Source organism: Gymnoscopelus braueri, assembly GCF_963280865.1.
Source record: "Gymnoscopelus braueri genome assembly, chromosome: 2".
NCBI lineage: Eukaryota > Metazoa > Chordata > Actinopteri > Myctophiformes > Myctophidae > Gymnoscopelus > Gymnoscopelus braueri.
In genome coordinates, this window is record NC_137604.1 from 55756263 (window position 1) to 55777906 (window position 21644).

Genomic DNA, 21644 nt, shown 5'->3' on the forward strand with positions numbered 1-21644 from the left:
TCTATTGCCAACATGTTTGTTTCTTTCTTATATTACTTGACAATTTGGTCAAGGTTTGACCAGTTTTTATAGTATAGTGTGTTGATTACTTTTGATGCCATAATCTGGGGACCCCTCCCCCCCAATCATATGGGGTCTGGGGACCCCCCTGAGGGTCCCGACCCACAGGTTGAGAACCACTGGTCCTTGTTTTGTTTGCAATTGTCTATGTCCCATCATATCTGGACCCAACGTTGTAGGATATATTCATTATGAATAAATTGTAATTTCTGAAGGCATAGTTGCAGTGCAGAGCAGCCACCCCAGTGCTCCCTCTCTGCAGTGCATGCTGGGTAGCATTTCTTGAAGGCATCGCGGTTGCCATGTCAGCTTATCATAAGCGACTTAGGGCTTGTTTTTCTGTGAAGTTGATTGGGAATATTGGTACTATGTTGCGGCTTTTTGGGCTTGTTTCTAAGGTGTAGTTGATTATTTGGGCTTGTTTCCTATAATGTTGTTAAACCAGTGGTTCTCAAACATGTTCATGTAAAGGACCCCCAAATTAATATGTATTTGTCCACCGACCCCCCCCCCCTTCTGAAAATATGTTGTGCCAGGTACCCCCATACAAGATTTTTGTGGATTTAAAAATATTCCACAATTTTTATTATTTTTTCCAAGATTTTTCTTTGAAAATAGCAGATCTACAAGTTCACAAGTTGCTTCTTTTGGGCTTGTTTTCCTAGACCTGGCTGCTTATTTCTCTCACACAGTCTGGCAACGCTGGCAGCCAGGCAGTCGAGGGGAGAAGGTAGGGGCCAAAGTAAGAAGATCATCAACCGGCTGTTTGTCTTCCAGAGCCTGTTGTCCATATTGTTGTCCTTCTATTCTACACAACATGGAAGGTTCTCCCTTCATCTGAGAGCCATGGAACCCAGCGGCCAGGACCCCACGGTATTACAGCCCCAAACTGTTTGTTTGTACATGGTTTATACTGTCAACCAACCCGGATGTGTTGGATAAGCTAGCCTAGCCTAGCAGCTACCTACTAGCTCCATGTTATCCACCAGTGTTGCCATGCCCGCTTATTATAAGCGACCTTGGGCTAGTTTTTCTGTAAAGTTGCTTGTAAATATTTTTTGGACTTGTTTCTAAAGTGTAGTTTTTTATTTGGGACTTGTTTTTAAAGTGTAGTTGTTTATTTGGGACTTGTTTTTAAAGTGTAGTTGTTTATTTGGGACTTGTTTCTAAAGTGTAGTTGTTTATTTGGGACTTGTTCATAAAGTGTTGTTTATTTGGGACTTGTTTTTAATGTGTAGTTGTTTATTTGGGACTTGTTTTTAAAGTGTAGTTGTTTATTTTGGAATTGTTTTTAAAGTGTAGTTGTTTATTTGGGACTCGTTTTTAAAGTGTAGTTGTTTATTAGGACTTGTTTTTAAAGTGTAGTTGTTTATTTGGGACTTGTTCCTAAAGTGTAGTTGTTTATTTGGGACTTGTTTCTAAAGTGTAGTTGTTTATTTGGGACTTATTTTTAGAGTGTAGTAGTTGTTTATTTGGGACTCGTTTTTAAAGTGTAGTTGTTTATTTGGGCTTGTTTCTAAAGTGTAGTTGTTTATTTGGGACTTGTTTCTAAAGTGTAGTTGTTTATTTGGGACTTGTTTCTAAAGTGTAGTTGTTTATTTGGGACTTATTTTTAGAGTGTAGTAGTTGTTTATTTGGGACTCGTTTTTAAAGTGTAGTTGTTTATTTGGGCTTGTTTCTAAAGTGTAGTTGTTTATTTGGGCCTGTTTGTAAAGTGTAGTTGCTTATTTGGGCTTACTTCCAAATGTTTTTTATTTGAATCAGTGGTTCTCAAATATTTTCATGTCATGGACCCCCAAATTAATACGTATTTGTCCCTAACCCCCATATGAAAATGTTTTGGGAGCCCCTGTACCAGATTTGTGTTAAAGAATATTAAACAAAAAAATCCAAATATTCCACATTTTATTTCAAGGTTTAGAAAAAATAGCAGATCTACAAGCTCATAACGCATCGCGAGGAGCTTGTATAGTGGCTATTTCCAAATAGCTACTGCATGCATATATAGGTTTAAAGTGCTCATGTGGCCTTGGGCTTGTTTTCCTAGACCCGGGTTCCTTGTTTCCCTCGCAAAATCTGGCAACACTGCTTGTTGTCAGTGTTAGCTATAGCAGCTAGCTGCGCAGATAGCAAACATAAGGACAGCTTTCTCGTGTCACTTTCTGCTCATCTTTCGTCTTCTCAGTGTAGACTCATGTATCTGAGATGACCGTGCGTGGCTGTCGGTGTTCCCTGCCATTAACTTTAATAAGTGACACTGGGCTACAAACGCATTTGGATTTATGACAACAAGAAGTCATGCAGCTATATAGCTAGCACACAAGCTAGGCTAAATGAAGCTAACGTTGCCACTCCTGTCTCTGCCAAGCAGCAAGCCAGAGCAACAGTGTTCTTTCTCCTATTCTGGTGAGATGATGGCGTCTATAGCCTTATTGTTTACACGTCAGGCTGATGTTATCTGATTTTGATGGCCTTATCTACGTTCCTTACTGAGTGACACGTAATGCTGCTGATATGCTGCCTGGGTTGTTAGCTTTTCCAGCTTATTATTGGTTCATTCAGTAACGTTTCGGCAAGAAGAGAGAAACCATGAGGGAAAGTTGGCTATTAAACTTGATAGTTGGCTTAAAAGTAAACTATAACGTGTGGCTGCAGTTGAACTTTTATTTTTGCTAAGTTATAGCGAGAACCTGCTTGACAGCTCAGCTGAGGCATTGGTGGCTTGATGACCACGTCAGTTGTTTATTGTTCTTTGGAACAATCCTGTCATGCCAGCATAAACACGTGAATTTAAAGTCCTTAAATACAACATGGCACTAGCTGTCAGAGAGAGAGAGAGACAGACTGAGAGAGAGAGAGAGAGAGACAGACAGACAGAGAGAGAGAGAGAGACAGACTGAGAGAGAGAGAGAGACTGAGACAAAACACACAGCGCCACATTGTCTGGAGCACTCCTTCAAGTTCACATTCTCTTGTTGCCTCTATGTAGCCCAAATGTATCACTTATGTTCATTTTCTTTTTTATCTTTTTTAAATGAAATAAATATGATTCCTGAAAGTCTTTTGTTGACACCCACTGCTCCACTTGCTGCTAGGTGAGAAGAATGTAAATAGATATTCCCCTGGCTTCCTCTAGTAAAGGTTGAGGTCATCAGTGATGTTGGTTTTGTGGAGAGGCAGGAGGGTAACCGCTTTGAGCTGTATGCAACCGTTAGGAACAAACACAAGAACACTAGTGTAAAACAGCATTTTAGAAGTTGGAACGCTTGTTTTTAATATTTTTAACTCACAAAAAAGCTGGTCCTTAATGTGAGTGAGGGAGAACAAATGCAAATAGATTGTCTGACAACTGAGAGAAGGAAGATGTTATATAGACCTTTATTTATCCCCATGGGGAAATGTGTTGTAGCAGCATGTAACCCAGGATACGTACACTAAAGGTAAAAGTAGAGTGATAATACTATTACAAAGGGTCGCCAAAGATCACGGAGGGGGTCTATTTGGAGGTAGTCCAACATGGTAGTTTAAACTCCCTATTTTGGGCACGTCATTATATTGTCAAAAATAAAATGAAATCAATTCAAAATGTTTCATGTTAATTCTTAAAGTAGCGTAAATAGCCTATCTACAACGCATTGTAAGCTTGTAGATTTGAGCTTGTAGATTTCTCCTATGAGAAGTATATGTGTGCATGCGTATGTGCGCGCGTGAGGGGGTCTCAGCTTTTCTAAGGAAAAAGGTTGTGAACCACTGATATAGTTGTGTAGTCTGACCCCATCTGCACTCAGCCTGACTGAGTTAACATCATGTAGGGCAGCCTATCAGTAAATATAAGTGTAATGTACGCTCTTATCACCAGTGAATATACAGCATGCATGACTATACATCTATCACCTACAAATGGCTAGTATCAACACAGTGGGTCATAGCGTGCCACCCATCAATAGACACGGCAGAGCTCAAGACTTGTTGCGCTGTGTTTGTTCACGTGAACTCAAACTTCATGTGGTAGAAGCTATTCACCCTTAGAAATGTATTCAAAGTTGTCTGTGTTCCTTTTATAGTGTTTCATTCAAGACAAGAGGGAACATTCCTGTCTAGCCATATTTTTCTACATCATCACAGTTCCTCTTCGAATGCCAGTACCACTTAATTACTGTCAATTTGACAACAATTTGTCCTGTTTTACTCGAGAGTGCTTTGGTAACTTAATTTGTGGCAAGGTCGTGGCAACACATCAGACCAAGCTAATAGGCCCTGGAGCACTATTGAGAACTTCCCTTCTGATTAGTGAGCAAGAATTATAATTCACTTCATATCAGTACACGACGAGCACAAGTGTAAATATGAAATATTAACAATGTCGTCTCTTCCCAGGTGTAAGCTGAAGGACTCGTTGTGTGTGCCTGAGAACCATGGAGCCAGATGTGATCCGCATGTACTCGTCTTCTCCGCCGCCCATGGAGGATGGTGCCGAGGAAGAGGAAGACGAGTTTGGAGACTTTGGCGGATTCTCCTCCGGGGGCGTGCCGAACAGCATCAGCTTCACAGAGTTTGACACCCCCACCTCCTTCAACCAGTCCCAAGCCCTGGCCGCCACCTCTCCACCCGAACTCCTCAACAACGGAGTTGTGGTGGGACGTTCCAGCCTCGCCTCTGCAAACGGGACGCGCGAGCTCTCAAAGGTCAACGGCGTAGTGCCAGGAGGAGTCTGTCAGACCGACAGTCCCTCGGAGAGAACTGTCGAGACAAAAAAAGTCCTTTCCAACGCCACGGATCTAAGCGGGAGCGGCCAAACGAACGTCGAGATTGTCGACTGCAATGGCACGGGCGGCACTGAGGTTCTAACGAATGGATTTGCAGCGCTTGAAGTTCAGGGAAGCCCTCCCTTGCCGAAGTTTGTCCACTCTCATAAAAAAGGAAACTCCACAGAGGATGTGGGTGCCCTCCCTCCCAGCCCGGAGGACAATTTTGCAGACTTTGCCGCTTTCCCCGGCGCAGAAGGACACCACGTTCAGGCAGCAGACACAAGCGGGAACTTGAACAATCCCAGGCTAGAGGAGGATGTCTGCCAGGAGGAGCACTCGAATATAGAACAGGGAATGACTTTAGAGGACGATGGCAGGGACATAAACAGAACCGGATCCAACGCGTCCGGCTCCGATTCCATATCTTTCTCTGCTGAGGCCCCAGATGACCCGAGTAACGGGGACAGGGGCTCTCATACAGATGCTGACTCTAAACAAAGGGACATAGCCTTTGCACACGAGCACGCCACTTCGGAGGCAGTTTGCACTACGGAACCGGTCGCTCTCAATGGGGTTGACGGGGACGATTTCCAGGAAGAAGCAACATGCGGCGGTGAAAACGGCCTCTCGCCCGAGACCGCCGAGGACAGCGAGGGGGGGCAGCTGGACGGGAAGGGGTCCGGTAACGAGACGGAAACCGAGACGGAGGTCACATCATTTGGCAGGCCGCTGTCAACGGACGCCCTGGAGGAGTATGGGGACATGAGCACCACCGGCTCCCTGCCGTCTCCTCCCCTACCGGAGGACACCGCCACGCCGGCCGACCACAGCCAGCTGGGAGAGGACGACGACGAAGACTTCGGTGACTTCGGAGATGCAGCCTCCTTCGGCAGCCAGGGTTTTGCAGATTTTGACCAGCTGGAGCCGCAGGAGGAAAAGAACGACAGGATAAATACCCCTGAACATGCGGAAGTAATGGCAGATGAAGGGGTGGACGATGACTTTGCTGATTTCGACACCCCCAAATTTCATTCCGAGGAGGCCGGGGAGGACGTGAGCACGTTTGCGGACTTCCCGTGCAGCGAGAGTTTTGGGAATTTTACCACGGCTCCCGATGGCGTAGAAGACTCCGGGGCAGACGCAGGGTGGAGCGCCTTCGATGAACCCGAGCCGAGCGAGGGAGGAGAGCAGGAGTCCTGGGCGGCGTTCAGCGAGGAGCAGCAGAGTGCCGCTGCACCCCTGGAAAACAAAGAGGAGGAGTGGCAAGAGAGTGTGACGGCCACTCCTGCCTTCAACAAACAAACCACCAGCAGGAGAGATAGTCATTCAGTAAGTATTTTACTGTATATAATGCATTATGTCATAACCACACGTCTTTTCCTTGAGTCCAGGGAGCTATGTGGATGTATTCAACATCATGTGGTCATGTGGTATTAATCTGTTGTAATGAGAAAGGTAATTACGTTCAGAAGGGAACATTGATGCTTGAATTTATTTAATTTAGCCTTCATTTAAGCAGGAAAGAAAACCCCATTGAGAATGAGATTAAAGGGATTGTTCACCCCCAAAATGACTTTTTTTCCTATCGATTACTCACCCCATGGAGACTTGAATTCATGGATATTTTTTTGTTTTTGTTGCATTCCTAAGCCAATAATTTGATTTGAATAATTTGACGGCAGTGGTTCCGGTGGGAGACACAAAGAGTCTCCTTTGTATCATCTCCTACCGGAACCACTGCCGGTCATCAAATTATTGGCTTAGGAATGCAACAAAAACATATCCATGAATTCAAGTCTCCATGGGGTGAGTAATCGATAGACAAAAAGCCATTTTGGGCGTTATTGTTGCACTATGAATGTACATAGAGGTAGCATTATTCTGACCCACACAAGTGATGATTAATCTTAAGCACAGCGAGAACTCGCATAACCTGCCCTCTCCTCAGGAATGTGACCTGGAGAGAGGCATTCTACTCGTAACATAGATTTACAGTACATTCCTCTGTTAATTTAACACTTGACGAATGTCAGCATTAAACTAACACTGAGGATTATACTGTGTAGCCTCTGAAGTACAGCAAGTTAACAACTACAACTCAATGGAGAGACGTACATAAGTTATTTCGTTTATTATTATTAGTTTATTGATTGTATAGTCAAGACAAGGTTCCTCATTCCTACGTTCCTCTGTTAGCTGCCTGCCAGTCAATGCAGGCGTTGCCTAGAAGAAATGAGGGAAGCACTGCAGTATTGTAAAATGAAGACTAGAGAAGTGATCTTATGACTACAGGGTTACTGTTTTGAAACGCATTGTGACAACACATAGGTGTGAGGGAGCAGTTGCATCCGATTGTCAAGATTATTGTAAAAATAAGTTTGTTTGACGGATTTCATTAGACCATAATAAAATACAAGCCAAATCATAAATATATTAATTCACAATTAGAACGTTTGGCTAGTTTTTAATGATTGAAGCTTGTAAATGCAGTCTGTTGTGTTAAAGAGATTTTTTTTTAAATATCTAGCTATCATATATATCTCTGCTGTCCGGCCGGAACCAGCTAAAACCAAAATGGTAATTGTTCAGGAAATGAAAAACAAAATATAAATTTTTCAGAAAATGAAGAAAACCTTATATTTTTTAAAACAAAACAATACTGCCTCATCAAACTTGGTATTGTGACTTTATATATTATCAGATACTTGCATGTGTCATTATATTATCACCACTTTACCCAAATCCAGCTCAAGTGGAGTGGAGTTTTGTCCAAACACAAATCCAGCGCAAGTGGAGTTAGGAGGTTTTGTCCATCATTGATAAGAACAGCTGGCAATGGATCTCAAAGCTCACAACACATCACAACGCATTGTGAGCTTGGAGATCAGCTATTTATGGTGAGCGCCATCCTCATATACTAAGTATAGATCAAGCTGAATTCTGTACTTAAAGTTGTACAATGCAGAATCACAAATAACGATTTTTAGCAACCTCTGCTGGTCACTACCGTCACTGCATACAATTTCCCTAGTCCTCGATTACCCAGAATTCCATTCGTTTTCACCGGAAGCCGGAAGCGTTTCAAAAAGCGATCTTTTAATTGTTTTATACTATCTACGGATCGTTTCTCTTAGCCAGTGGAGCATTAGTTACCATGAGCTGTGCTTTCTTTTTCTGTTCTTTTTCGATCTTCCAATCCTACATTATCTTAAAATCAGCGTGAGGTTCCTTTTTGTTAATAGCGCGGTAGTTCCTGGCCAAACAGGAAACCGTTGCGGTAGTTCCTGAGGACGTCGGCCACGACGTCATGACGTTGGCCAGGAACGTCATTTTCCCGGGAAAGTCCCCCCCGTACACGTTCAATAGAAAATATATAAATAAAAGGCTCCCGGGGGTGAAATTCACGGAGTGGGTGTTGTGAAACTTTTGCCACTCGCAAAAGATATACAATTTAACTTTAGTTTTGTTGAAAACGTTACCTAGTATTACTTTAAACAACTTTTATTTTAACATGCATTGTAAACAACCATGGATCTAACTGTTACCACTGTTGTTCTTCTACAGTTGAGTGCAACAAACAATTCTGCCTCAATACTCAATCATGTATTTAACAAAAGCAATCATGGCACACCAACAATAAATAAATGGCATATAAATACAAAATACATTCATGAAAAATATAATCTGTAGCCTATCAAATCTGTAGCCTACTGCACTAACAATAACAACCACAGTTGAATTTACCTATCATATACCTATCAACATTTTATTATCACACTGTTGTGTGTTGTGTGTTGCGTGTGTGTGGTAGGTGTTTCTTAGTGCTTTAGATTGTCATAAAAGCTGTGAAAGTCTTTTGGCATGATCTCCTTGAGCTCTTGGAGATGTTTGAAACAAACTCCTGCACACACTCATTCTCTGTCCATTAACATTTAAAAAGAAAACACGAGCAGATGACCTTTGTGAAGACACCCTTCTCCTCTTTACTGGGGTGACATCTATCAAACCTTGCACATACATTCTCTTCTCTTCCCAGTTTATGTTCTCCCAAAAGCATTGAAAAATCTTCTCCCTGTCTGCCTCATACATAGCAGAGCTTCTCTGAGAGCCTGAGAGGAGGGGGGAGTTGTTTGTTTTTGACGGACAGTTTGAGGGTCCAATGGAGTTAGGAGTTTTCGTCAGAGGCGCTTTTTAATACTTTTCATATGTTATTATTTTAAAAAAAGGTCTCCTCCATGGGTGACTAATCGATAGAAAAAAGTAAGGGATTAAACCGTTTTTTCAACAGCACTCAAGCATATTTTGGTTGTTTTCAGCTTAAAGACAAGCAGACTCGTCAGTAATGCTTGTGGATACTTAGGGTTATAAGCTTGTAGGACAGGCGACCGATAGATTCCGTTTGGGAGGGAAAAGGAAATGACGCTAAAAGCAAAACATCCTGATCTGCTTTAGATGTCTTAACAGGTCCAACTCATACACGCTAAATACCAACTTTATGACATAACACCTCATGGCCAATGTTCCTAGACATAAATGAAGTGTTTTGTGTTGCTAGGCGTTGCTGTCAGGCCGTCTGGAGAGGTTGTTTCAGAGCAGCTTTCCAGAAACTCCGGTTCTCCACGTGGGGGAGGACGTGACTCCCCTCCAGGCCCTGCTGGAGCCCTCAGAGGGGAGCTCACACCCGGGACAGCAGGAGGAGGAGCGATGCTCCTCAAGCAGTGGGTGAGTCAACCATCGTCTTTTTCACCTCCTCATTTGCTACCATTGATTGAACTTGTCAGTGGCCATGACTGATTTCAGTCATTTGAATTCCATAGAAGCCAGCATGTTCATCTATGGAAGCTTGTTGCGCACCAAAAATAGCAGATCTAATAAGCTCACAACACGTTGCGCTGCGACGTGTTTTTAGAATGGTTAATTTTACAAACTGTTAATTGTTTAGGACAGTGGTTCTCAAACTTTTTCATGTCAAGGACCCCCAAATTGACACTTATTAGCCTGCGAACCCCCATTTGAAAAGATATGCCAGCTAGGGACCCCCATAAGAGACGTTTTTTACGGCTCTAGCAGTGATTTTCAACCATTTTAATGTCTAGGACCCCCAGTTTGACATGCATTTAGGCTACGGACCCCATTCTATCCCTGGGACCCCAATTTATATTGTAAAATCAATGTTAATTTAACTTTGAGAGTGTACACATGACCTTGATGGGTCCATTTGGTTCCATTTGTACACTCTCAGAGTTACAGACCCGTAAGGGTCCATTTGGTTCCTAATCCTAACTATCCATCATTTAGCTGGGGACCCCCTGGAACTCCCTCAAGGACCCCTGGGGGTCCCCGGACCCCACTTTGAGAACCAATGGTTTAGGACACACAGACAGTGCTAGTGTGTGTGTGTGTGTGCTCCTTTTTCTAAAATCGCTGATTGGGACTCGGCCTAATAAAATGTCATCATGAGATTTTATTTTGCTTTATTCCATGTGCTTCACTGTTCTAGGAGAAATGAAGGAAATGAGAGAACCGGTATGCAGAAAGATGCTCAGTGCTAATTCAACAGTGTGTAAAATGTAACACTCAGAGTTAAATAAAAACTTAGGATTTGCATTAAAAAACGAGGCGTTGTGTTGTGAGCTTGTAGATCGGCTATTTTCACAAGAATTATCTGTGGAACCGAGTCATACTAAATGTAATGCCTACAATTCCAAGTGCTTGTCAGGGTGGGGTTCATAATTTGAACCCAGTTCAAATAATGATTCTTTTGGGGGTTCACGGCCTGAAAAGGTTGAGAACCACTCGTCTACATAATAGCATTATCCAGCCGGAGAGCTAGCTGTGTTGCGTGTCATCCCCCCCGTCTCTGTCCTCAGTTTCCTGTCTCTCTGCTATCTGATCTAACTAAATCCCCCAAAAACTGCCCAGAAAACAAACAAGCACATAATTCACGATAAACTGCGACCTACTCTCAGTTGGCGCTTGGAACATTTCAGACAGACGGATTGACTGAGCAGACCAACAGTGGTCTCGCTGTGTGTGGTCAAACACAGGTAAAAACAAGAATCCAATTAAACATTAATCAAGCCCACTTCTTTGGACGAGGATGGGGAAATTACCAGCTGCCAAATACGGCTATACTTTACCGGTGACTTTTATGTTTGTATTCTCGACTAATAACCATTTGGCCAGGAAACGGGCCACCATTCAACCATCCTGCAATTACCAGCATTTGGCTGTCAGCTGGCCGCTCTATCACAGCCATTCCCAACCTGTAGGCCGTGAGGATATTGCAAGTGGGGCCCCCAAATAATTGGCAAAGCATTAAGACTTATTGATAACATAACATTAATATAAAAAACATTACTGTAAAAAAGTCATCGTATTTTTTCTTTAAAACCCTGCAACGGAAATATTCGCACATCCACTTTGTTCAGATGCGGGTGCGTGACAACTGAAGCAATCATGAAACAAGTATTTCATGAACAAAAAGATGAAGGTACAGAGGGACCAAAACGTCTGTCAATTTGAATAAAAGCTGATCATGCTGAACAAGAGCAGTGTGCAGGATTTTTGTTCACGAAATACAATTTTCATGCTTGCTTCAGTTCTTTAAAACCCTGAAAATGTTGTTTTCATTGTGATACACAGGAACTTTATATTATACTACCTTCCATTCCAGTTCCAGTGATCCAAGCCGGAACACAATCGATTGATTTTTAAATTAATCCATTTTGGGCGGGAACCCCTATTTGTAACTATACCTTTCAGGACGGGAACCCCTTTTGGGGTTCCTGTTGCTATGTACAGTATATAGCAACATATTTTTTTTTGTAATTTTTGAATAAATATTTGACGTTTTTCCAAAAACTTAGGTCAGGATTTAGAAGGCGTTTTTAGAATCGGCCTCAGGTCTAAATGGGTTAAACATGCTCTGAAAATGCATGTGAACGCTTTCAAGATGTCAAAGGTTGGGAACCACTGCTCTATCCCACCCTAGTGGTGTTCTCTTAGCACCAAACCCACAGGAAGCATAAACATACGCGCACGGACGCTGCTTTTTCTTCTGCTCCATGTGCTCGTTAAGATTTGTTTCTTTCTATTCCCATATAAAATTAAATACATTGTACATACGGGTGACCAGACGTCCCCGCTTGGCCGGTATTGGCCTGCGTGCGCAATAATAAAGCACGTTTGCGGGCGCTTTATTTGGTGGGTTGTGTGCATTATAGTGAAAATTGTAAGATAACTTTGTTTACCGTCTAATGAGCTGTTTGACGTGTAATCCAGGGCATTGCAGGGGGAGGTATGGAGTAAGTGTACTGTAAGAGAACTTTGTTCACAGTCCAATAAGCTGTTTGTCATGTAATCCAGGGCATTGCAGGATGTATGGAGGCAACTTCTGGACATCCACGGGGCGTTCGGGCTCAGGCATCAGTGGGGCGGTTCCCATAGCAACAAGACATTACTCTGCTCCCTGGGCATCGACATCCGGAACATAGTGAGTTATTTTGTTTTCATCTGTGTACCTCCATCCTTCCTTTTAATATAATACATAATAATAATAATACTGTATTCCTTATAGTTATCACTATTGTGCTACCAAGGAGACGATACCTGACATGAAACCATCTGAATCCGCCACCACGTCGGTATGGCGTCATCAAGTGACGTCACGATAGAATATGAATACAATTGAACAGTGCATCAGTGCAATAGACCAGAATAGAAATGGGCAGGATAGACAGAGGTCTTTGATAGGATAGTCCAAACACGAATAATCTTATCACCAACCCTTAAGATTCCATACTAGTCTTGAGTGGTCATTGCAAGACAGCGAGCTATCTGTTTAGTCACCATGATGGCCTTAACCTGGGGGGGGCGGGGACATGCCATCATGCATAGGTTGAGTCCAGCACAGCATTCAGGTTCATTTTGTGCAGACAATTCTTGTCTTTATAGCAGTTAGAAGCAGTGAAGAAAATCCTCATCTTAGAAGCAGTAAAGAAAATATTAACAGACAGTAACAATACATGCCTACAGAACAAAGTGGGGTTAAATAATACAAAAGTATGGATATTACAATGTGTCTCTTAGAAAAAAGGGGGTGGAGGGTGGCGTTAAGAAGTGAGTACAAGTATGATGATAGCTCTTCCTGTGACCTTGTGGAGCAGACAGTCTATTGATGCAGCAAGAACTGTCCACATCTCATCAATTATGCAAGATTGGTATGACCTATTCTGGAGATAAAAACGTGGTGCCCAGCGACAATGTCTGCTGAGCTTGCTGACTATTTGATGATCTATCAATCAGCACAAACAGTTTATAAGTGGTTCAAGAGGCTGAGGAGGATTAAGCTGCCAACATTTGCCTTTAAAGTTACTTTAACTCTTTCAGTGCCAATGAAATAAAAGAATATGTTCATACTGTGCCAGTATTTTTTTCTAAATAAAACAAAATAATAAGTTAAACAAGAAGTGAATGGAGCAGGGGCGGCCATAGCTGAGTGGTTAGTGAGCCCGCCTAGGGAACCAGCTGGCCCTGGTTGCCCCAGGTTCGATTCCAGGCTATCCCAGCATATGTGCCGATGATATGAAATTTGTCCCTGAGCAAGACTCTTAACCCCAATTGCTCACAGGTTCTCATTGGAAACAAGACCGCAAGGACTTTCATTTGAAGGCTGTAGGGAGAATTGAAATAGACCTAAGGGTTGTAACCTGCTGTTTATCCCCTGTCTCCCTACACACACACACACACACACACACACACACACACACACACACACACACACACACACACACACACACACACACACACACACACACACACACACACAGTTGTTCACAGGGCAGAAGAAACATCCAGTGATCGTCCCCATGTATGCTGCCAGCCTGGTGAGTTCAGCTCTCAAACCCAGAAACTACACAGTAAAACAATCCTGAGCCTTAATGTAACTCTGAGAATATACAAAGGGTCCATTTGGTTACATATGTACACTCTCAAGAGGTACAATTGGATAAATTAGCACTGAGGATTTTACTGTGTGCACTGACTGCTTGGGTATATCAGTGAGTAATATTATATATTAATTTAAAATGAAGAATAAGCCATCTGGCATGGACACCAAAACGTAAATAAAGAACTGTGTTCTACATCGCAGATAGCAGACTGTCCTGTACCTGTCCAACGGGTTGCATGCATATGCGTGTATATCGTCTATGTACTGTACCTTATTATGTATTCGTCATTTTATGGAAGGGCATGTTGGAACCTACCAAAGAGCCAGTGAAGCCCATCTCCGCAGCGGAGGTGATCGCCTCCATAGCACAAACACCTCCAGTGGTTCCAGCCAAAAGCTCTTGTCCGCCCGACACAGCCCAGGTGGGTACCCGACTCAAACTGCTGAGGTTCATGCACTCAGTGGAGCACATACTGTATCTCCGCCATTCATTTCCATTATAAATTGTGAGTAAAATATTTCAAATGCCACACTGACTTTGATGTTTTATGTTATCAAATGACAGTGCTTGTTTCTTTTAGAGAATACAAAACCCGAAACTCCTGTAATTTTAAAACCAAAGCCAGTATATAATGCAGGCCAACACGCGTTGTTTGTAGCAGGTAAATTATTTCACTGTGTCACTTTGAGAGAGGTTACCCCCCCGTTATTTGCAGTCTGTGCTCTAGTCCAGTAGTTATCAACCTTTTCAGGCCTTTAGTGACCCCCCAAAATAATCATATTTGAACTGGGGGGACCCCCACCCTGATAAGCACTTGGAATGTAGGAGTTGAGCCATTACATGTAGTTTGACTCGGTTCCACAGATGAAAAAAGAAAAGAAAATAGTAGATCTACAAGCTCACAACTCGCGTTGTGAGCTTGTAGGTTATTTTCCAAAAAAAATCCTCTTTCTTATATTATTTGACAATTTGCCCAATGTTTGACCAGTTTTATAGTATAGCTTGTTGATGACTTTTGATGCAGTAATGGTCTTTTCTTTTTCCTTTTTTGACGTATTAAAAAGGTATTTAAAGTCCTTAAATTGTCACTTCACTGTCATCTTGCCCCCCCCCCCAAAAAAAAGAATTATGTGGGGACCCCCCTGGGTGTCCCAACCCACAGATTGAGAACCACTGCTGTAGTCTAAGAGTGTAGTTGCCTAGTTGAAATAGTGGAAGTTGCTGTTGTGTTCTGTTATGCACCAGCCAAGTGTGACCAGTTTAATTTTCCTGCCCTATTATTAGAGCCCGACCAATACATGGGTTTGGCCGATATACCTTCTAGGACTATCCAAAATCGGGATTGGCTGCATCGAACCCAAAACTCTGGGCTCTACCTATTATTATAGTGTGTATGACTAATTGGTGTGTTGACATGCTCTTCCTCTTTCCCCCACCCACCCTGTACGCTGGTGGATGTCTGCGGTTGGTTCCTGGCGGCTGCTGTAGCAGGAGACTCTCCCACCCGTCCAGTTTGACTGGAGCAGCAGTGGCCTTACGAACCCTCTGGACGGTAGGTACACCCTCCCCAACCCCCACCCCACCCCACCACCACCTCTGTAACCACTTCTGTCTGCTTTCCTCTGGACACCACTGACACAATCCTTCTCACTTCCTGTTCAGGCCTGTTGTTTCTGCTTCATGCTTTACGCCACCACTCACCAAAGCACCAACAACCCTTTGCCTGTCACCATGTTGAACTTGCTATTGTCTCTCGGAGAGGTTAATCAGGGCCAGTGGTGGAAAAAGTACTCGCATGTTTTACTTAAGTAAAAGTATCAATACTGCAATATAGACATACTTTGTTACAAGTTAGAGTCCGGTAAAAGTACAAAATAATTGGCATCAAAATGTACTTTAACTCATCCAGTGCCACATGACGTCAAAGACGTCACGAGGCCTGACGCCCCGTGCGCCACATGACGTCAAAGACGTCATGAAAAAAAAATATATATATATATATATATTTTTTCCTTTTTTTAAAAAAAAAACATGTTCAGAACCCAAGATATGATGATTTGAAGATTTGCTGCTCCATTCACTCTTTGTTTAACTTCTTACTGAAAAAGGCTGTATCTAATGAATTTTGGCTGTGGCACTCAGAGCCAAAATTCCATAAATAAGCTTGGCATTGAATGAGTTAAGTACCAAAAGTAAAAGTACTCATTATGCAGAATGTCCCATTTCAAGTTTTCAAATGTATACAAATCTTTTGAAAATAGCAGATCTACAAGCTCACAATGTGTTGTGAGCTTGTAGATCTTGACGAATTGTATGTAGGGCTGAAGTGGTTAATGTATGTTTTGTAATAATAATCCAAATCTACAAAGTAACTAATGTTTTCAAATAATTGTAGTGTAGTAAAAGTACAATATTTGCCTCTGAGATGTAGTGGAGTAAAAGTATTGGAAATTGGAAATACCTAAAGTACAAATACCTAAAAATTGTACTTAAGTAAGTGTACTTAGTTACTTTCCACCACTGATCAGGGCCCATTGCCAAAGATTGTCAGTTACAGAAATTTGGCATCCGCTTTTTTCCATGTTTTATAAGGCACTGAGTTTTAGATGCTGATTGCTGCCAAACCCGACAGCCGTTGCACTTTCTCCGTGTTTTACGAGGCAGCGACTCTGGATGTTATTACTGCCAAACCTGCCAGCCACAGCCACATTTGGCTGTTGACTGACGGTAATGTGCCACACAGAGTGAAACGGTGTGTGTAGGTGACTATTGCTATTAAAAACGTTTGCCTTAAATCATAAGCTCGGATTAAAATCAATGTACAATTACTCTAAACATTAGGTGAGGGGCACATGGAACCCCCTCAAGGACTCCTAGGGGACCCCATACTGGAGTCACTGGCATTCGTATAACGCAGAGTGTCTGTACTTCTGAGTTACATGATGGGATGAACTCCCTACAACAGAGATTCCCGAACCTTCGGTCGATTGATTGAATACTTTATTTATAAGTTTGCACATGAAAGTACAGTTCAAATACAAGGTCAACTAAATAGGATAAAAGATTTAAAAAAGCCTATGGCTTGTTTCAATTGGGTCTTTTGTTTGTACTCAATTCATAGTGAATTACTATTCAGCTCGACACCCAAAAGATGTGGTGTCTCCCTGGCACCCAAAATGATAAAAATACATACAAATTTATCACCAAGCCCTATTTCAATAATATGGAAAATTGCCGATGCTCGCAACGAGTCATATCGCACTGAAACATTTTTAGATGTGTGTGTGAATATTTCTGGAAACTCTTTAATTCTTAACATTTTTATTTCAAAATTAGTTTTGTTGAAAGGGTAAAAAAAAATGGGTACATTTACCCGCAAGCCATAAAAATGGGTCCGCAATCATAAACACTGCCCTACAAATGTGCCGTGTGGGCAGACTGTGACAGCCTAGCTGGAAAAAATTGATGCAGCGATCCATCTGCAAGTACAAAACATAAGCTCACAAAAAGCTCAAATAATTGATTTTGATATAATTGCCTATAGCCTAGTTAGTATTAGACCCAGATGTAGTAGGTTCTGAAATTTGTTTTAATTATGTGTGTGTGTGTGTGTGTGTGTGTGTTTAACAGCCAATTACATACAGTGCACTTATTTAGTCCTCAATGGTTCAATGTTGACACATTTAGAGAAAGGTTAAATGTTTAGATTTCACACCTTTTAGTTTCTTCATGAGTATTTCTCCATTAATCCCAGTATTGCGTTTACATTATCAATAATCATCAAATTATTGTCAAATCAATTTGTTTCCTTTTGCATGTCAACGTTTGATACCTTCTCATATTTCAAGCATATTTCCATCAAGCTGTAGATGTTTTAGTCTTAGCTTCTGTACTTGATTAACACTCTCTAGGTAGTTAACCTTCTCTGACCGGGCTGCATGTCTCTCTGGTTGGTCTCTTCCCTGTCTCTCCTCTTCTCTTTGTCTCTCTGCTGCTCCTTAACCTGCTGACTCCTGTTGGCTGTGCAGCAAGCGGCGGCTCCTCTCTGTTAAACCTGGATTTCTTTGGCCCTGTGGAGGACTCTGGCTCTACCAGCACTCCCTCCATACCAGGTCAGCAGGAGGAACGGCAGCACCAGCACTGTGTTCGCCTCCGCGCCTCCTAGCTCTTGTTCCTTGTCTTTTTTTCCAAACTTTCCCTCTAATTTAAAAGATCCTCTCGTCATCTGATTTCCTACCAAAATGAACTCCTGTGCTGAGAATGCAAAACCTCAATCAGATCTAAAATGTCGTTTTTTTTAAGACTGCGATTGCGTATGGCGGCTGATCATAAAACAATTTCACTAATGGCTACATCTCAGACTGGCCTGTGTTATAAGAGGCCTGTGTGTCTGGAGAGGTACGGGGACTCAGAACTCTGTCCCTCCTGTGTGATCATGCCTTTACGTTTCTCCCAAAGGTGTGGACCCAGAGCTGTATGAGTTGACCACCGCCAAACTGGACCCCAGTGGCTCCTCCAGTCGAGTGGCAGATGCCTTCGCCCGCTTGATGTCCACTATGGAGAAGACCAGCACATCCACCAGGTCAGGGGAAGGACAGAAAGCTAACTAAATAATGTGTTCAATTACCTATATTCAAGCAAGTCTCTTTCATACCGTACTGAAACGGAATCCAATAACTACCTCGAACATCAAACTATGCTACATACCAACTGATGGTTAAAAACCTGAGAAAGTCAGTGAGCAAATTACATTTTGAACACTAGAGGGAGCCGCTTTCCAAACCCCACTATACTATATTGCTTAGGGTGGATTTAAATAGTCCTTTTTACTTGGGAAGGTTCCTAATAGAGTTAAAGGACCTGGATGTATCTAAGCAGCTGGGTTGAATTCTCTAAATGCTAAGGAAAGGTATTTCATCATTGCTTCCTTTCTTATTTCATTAAACTGGTAAAAAAAAGGGTAAACTGGACCATCCGTTATGAAAGGAAAGGAGATTTGTAACCCCACAATTCCTTGCTCCAGCAATATTAACAAGACGGCACACATTTTGGGCATAGTTCCAAACATTGAATCCTCATAATGGAGCATTCATGACACATGAACCACGTGATTGCGTCGCGGTGAGATCAAAGAGTGACACACAACTCTCTTTCAATGGGTCTGGTCCCAACATGTTGTGGATTGATTGAATGCTTTATTAGTCAGAAATGTAAACAGCACGTGGTACAGTAAGACATTAAGGCTAAAAGGATAACACCAAAAAGTCCTGGGGACTTGTTTCCATTGTGGTCCTATGTATTCAATTCATCAACATAGCATAAAACATTTATACATCAACAAATACAAACTCTCTACAGAGGAAAAACGGTTTCGATGAGAATGTACTTTTACCTCGCCTTGTGGTCTCCTGATGGATGTTTTTTCAGGCCAATTAAAAAATAAAAAACAGTGATTCACATCCTTTAATGGATGGTGTGTCAGGGCATTCCACATTTTGGTGGCAGCTATTAGTAGAATGAGAATTGTCCCATGTTTATTCTAATTAGGGTGATACCAGATCATGGTCGCTCCCTCTAGTGGTTAGACAGGTACGAGGGTATTGAGGGCACTGTCCCTTTGACAAGCTTAAACCCTTACGCTTAATATTTTGAGATGGGAGTCGACGGCCAAATACATATCATTTTGGGGGTCCTTGACATGAAAAAGTTGGAGCACCACTGATATAAAAAACGTACGTTTTTCAGAATACTGTTGGGATTTAGAAGACATTTGTAGACTCGGCTTCAGGTCTTAATGGGTTAAATTAATTTAGCATTTAGATCAAAGCTTCTCTGCAGCATTGTTTTGGGGATATTTACAACGAGAGGTCTTTTTCAATCTTCCTCATCAAAATAGTTGATAGATTATATTAGAGTGTGAAAAAAAAAAATCTATAATCATCGTCTCCTTGTCGTCTTGTTGACCGCCAGGAAGCCGAGGAAAGAGGAGAACCTGAGCGAGGAGGCGTCCAAAGTGATCGCGGGTCTTCCGGACCTGTCCTTCATGCAGGCCAAGGTTCTGATGTTCCCCACGACGCTGACGCCCCTGGGCTGCACAGAGCCCACACCGGACTGATACCCCCCCCCCACACCCCCCCTCCCCCTCCCTCGTGTACTCATCTAACTCATCTGTTCTATCTCTTACTTTCTCAAACTCATTTTTGTTTGTTTGTTCGTTTGTGTTTGCTTACGTGTTGTGGCTTAAGGCGTGTTCCTCCCCCTCCTGATTTTAATTTTCTTTTCTTTTTTTTAATCAATTGAAGCATTTAAAACATAGTCCATCTGAGATGGAAATGGTCTTGATATAAAGTATGTTGTGGGGAAAGGTTAGCCGACGACCTGCTAAAGCAGAATTAGCTAGCGGAAGAGATCATATTTATAGAGTTGTTAATTTAAGGTTCCTAGAAGAGGTGTCCCGTTTATATTTGGGAGAATCGACGACGTGTATATAATCAGGGACAAATTGTTTATTATGATTTTTGTTTTGTTTTTTATTATCATTTTTGAAAGATTATTTTATGGTTGTCTGTGGTGGGAGTGTGTGTACTCGTGTCTTTGTGAAGGAAATGAAACACTGGTCAATTCTATTAGTGAGGGACAAATAAAAGTGAATCAGGATATATATGACATATAGTATATATAAATATATATATATAAGCATAAGAATATACATTTATATATATATATTAACTTGAAACCACACTGCCTGCAAAATCCAGCTGAATGTTTTTCCTATTGTGTTAAAGGCCTTAGTTATTTTTGTTTTGTTTAATCTACGTAGAACATAGATTTTTATCCTGAACTTAATTTCTTAACCCATGGCTACAATGCGCTGTTGTTAACTCTTGTCTCGTAATTAAAGTTTGCTTTCGTTTTTTTATCTCTAACCCCCTTCAGTGCAGTCCAGCCGTTTCCATAAGAATGGAATATAACTGTACTTTGTAGACGGGTAGAAAACTAGGCTAACCCTGGCCAAATGCAGCTGAACTTTGGCTAGGGCTGTGAAGTTTGTCTACACTACTACCAGCCACTTTGACAGGTAGCCATCCATCATTCAGATGTCAGATCTAAAAATCCAGTATGCTGATAAAATGTCACCCTTACCTAATTTCCCACTGGGGATCAATCAAGTTTCATCTCATCTTCAAAGTGGCTGGTTGATTTTTGAGACGTACCATGACACTGATAGGTTGTTTATGTTTAATATATACTTTTCTTCACTGTTCTTTTGGGTGGGAGTGGGTTTAAGAATGACCCATATGTATTGGTTGAAACCACTGAAACATGTAAAGATGATTAGAATTGAAGGTTGAATCACGTTAAAGGAAAGTAAGGGACCAATTTCTGCATTGATGCATTTGGTTACATAATGTTACACTGTTCTGATACGAAGTGCTTTTTTGTTCTTTGGCTCTCATTTTCTATTTGTTTTGTTGTACCACTGTCAGCCCTGTCTCCCAGGAGGATTTTGCACATTGTAAAGATGAAATGGATGTAATCATAGTTCACTGTGGCTTTAGACTGTGTACAGTAAAACTATGGACTGTAAAATGTACGGGAAAATTCCTATGGAAAAAACTGAATCACTTGAAGAGCCTGTAAAAAGGTTAACATGCATGCCCGGGTTCTTTTGAGAATTTAAGTGTGTAAATTTTACTTTTAGTGTACACAAGAAATTAAAATAATTTAAGAGAAATATTGTGGTCTGCCTTCTTGTGCCCATGCAACATTCTTCAAATATATGAAGACAGGTCATATACCATGTACAATAAATGTGTTATGCTAAGTACAGCATGTATCCAATCTTAGAGTGAGAGCTACTTTGACGGAGAAACTGGAAATG

At 41.8% G+C, this 21644-nt stretch overlaps 1 protein-coding gene across 4 annotated transcripts; it reads left to right on the top strand.

The window, feature by feature from the left end:
* The first annotated feature begins 777 nt into the window (after positions 1–777).
* On the top strand, positions 778–21497 carry aftpha (aftiphilin a). Of its 4 annotated transcripts, none has more exons than XM_080449483.1 (9): positions 778–933; positions 4438–6137; positions 9364–9530; positions 12177–12303; positions 13640–13696; positions 14061–14183; positions 15251–15314; positions 18221–18344; positions 19733–21497. In XM_080449483.1, the coding sequence occupies exons 2-9, from the start codon at positions 4476–4478 to the stop codon at positions 19875–19877; spliced, it is 2469 nt and encodes an 822-aa protein (XP_080305609.1). In that variant the 5' UTR covers positions 778–933; positions 4438–4475; the 3' UTR covers positions 19878–21497. The 4 variants fall into 4 exon arrangements, 3 of the variants coding, with proteins under 3 accessions (XP_080305609.1, XP_080305611.1, XP_080305610.1); XM_080449485.1 differs by having other exon boundaries at positions 15254–15314; XM_080449484.1 differs by lacking the exon at positions 778–933 and adding an exon at positions 2209–2466.
* The last annotated feature ends 147 nt before the right edge of the window (positions 21498–21644 follow it).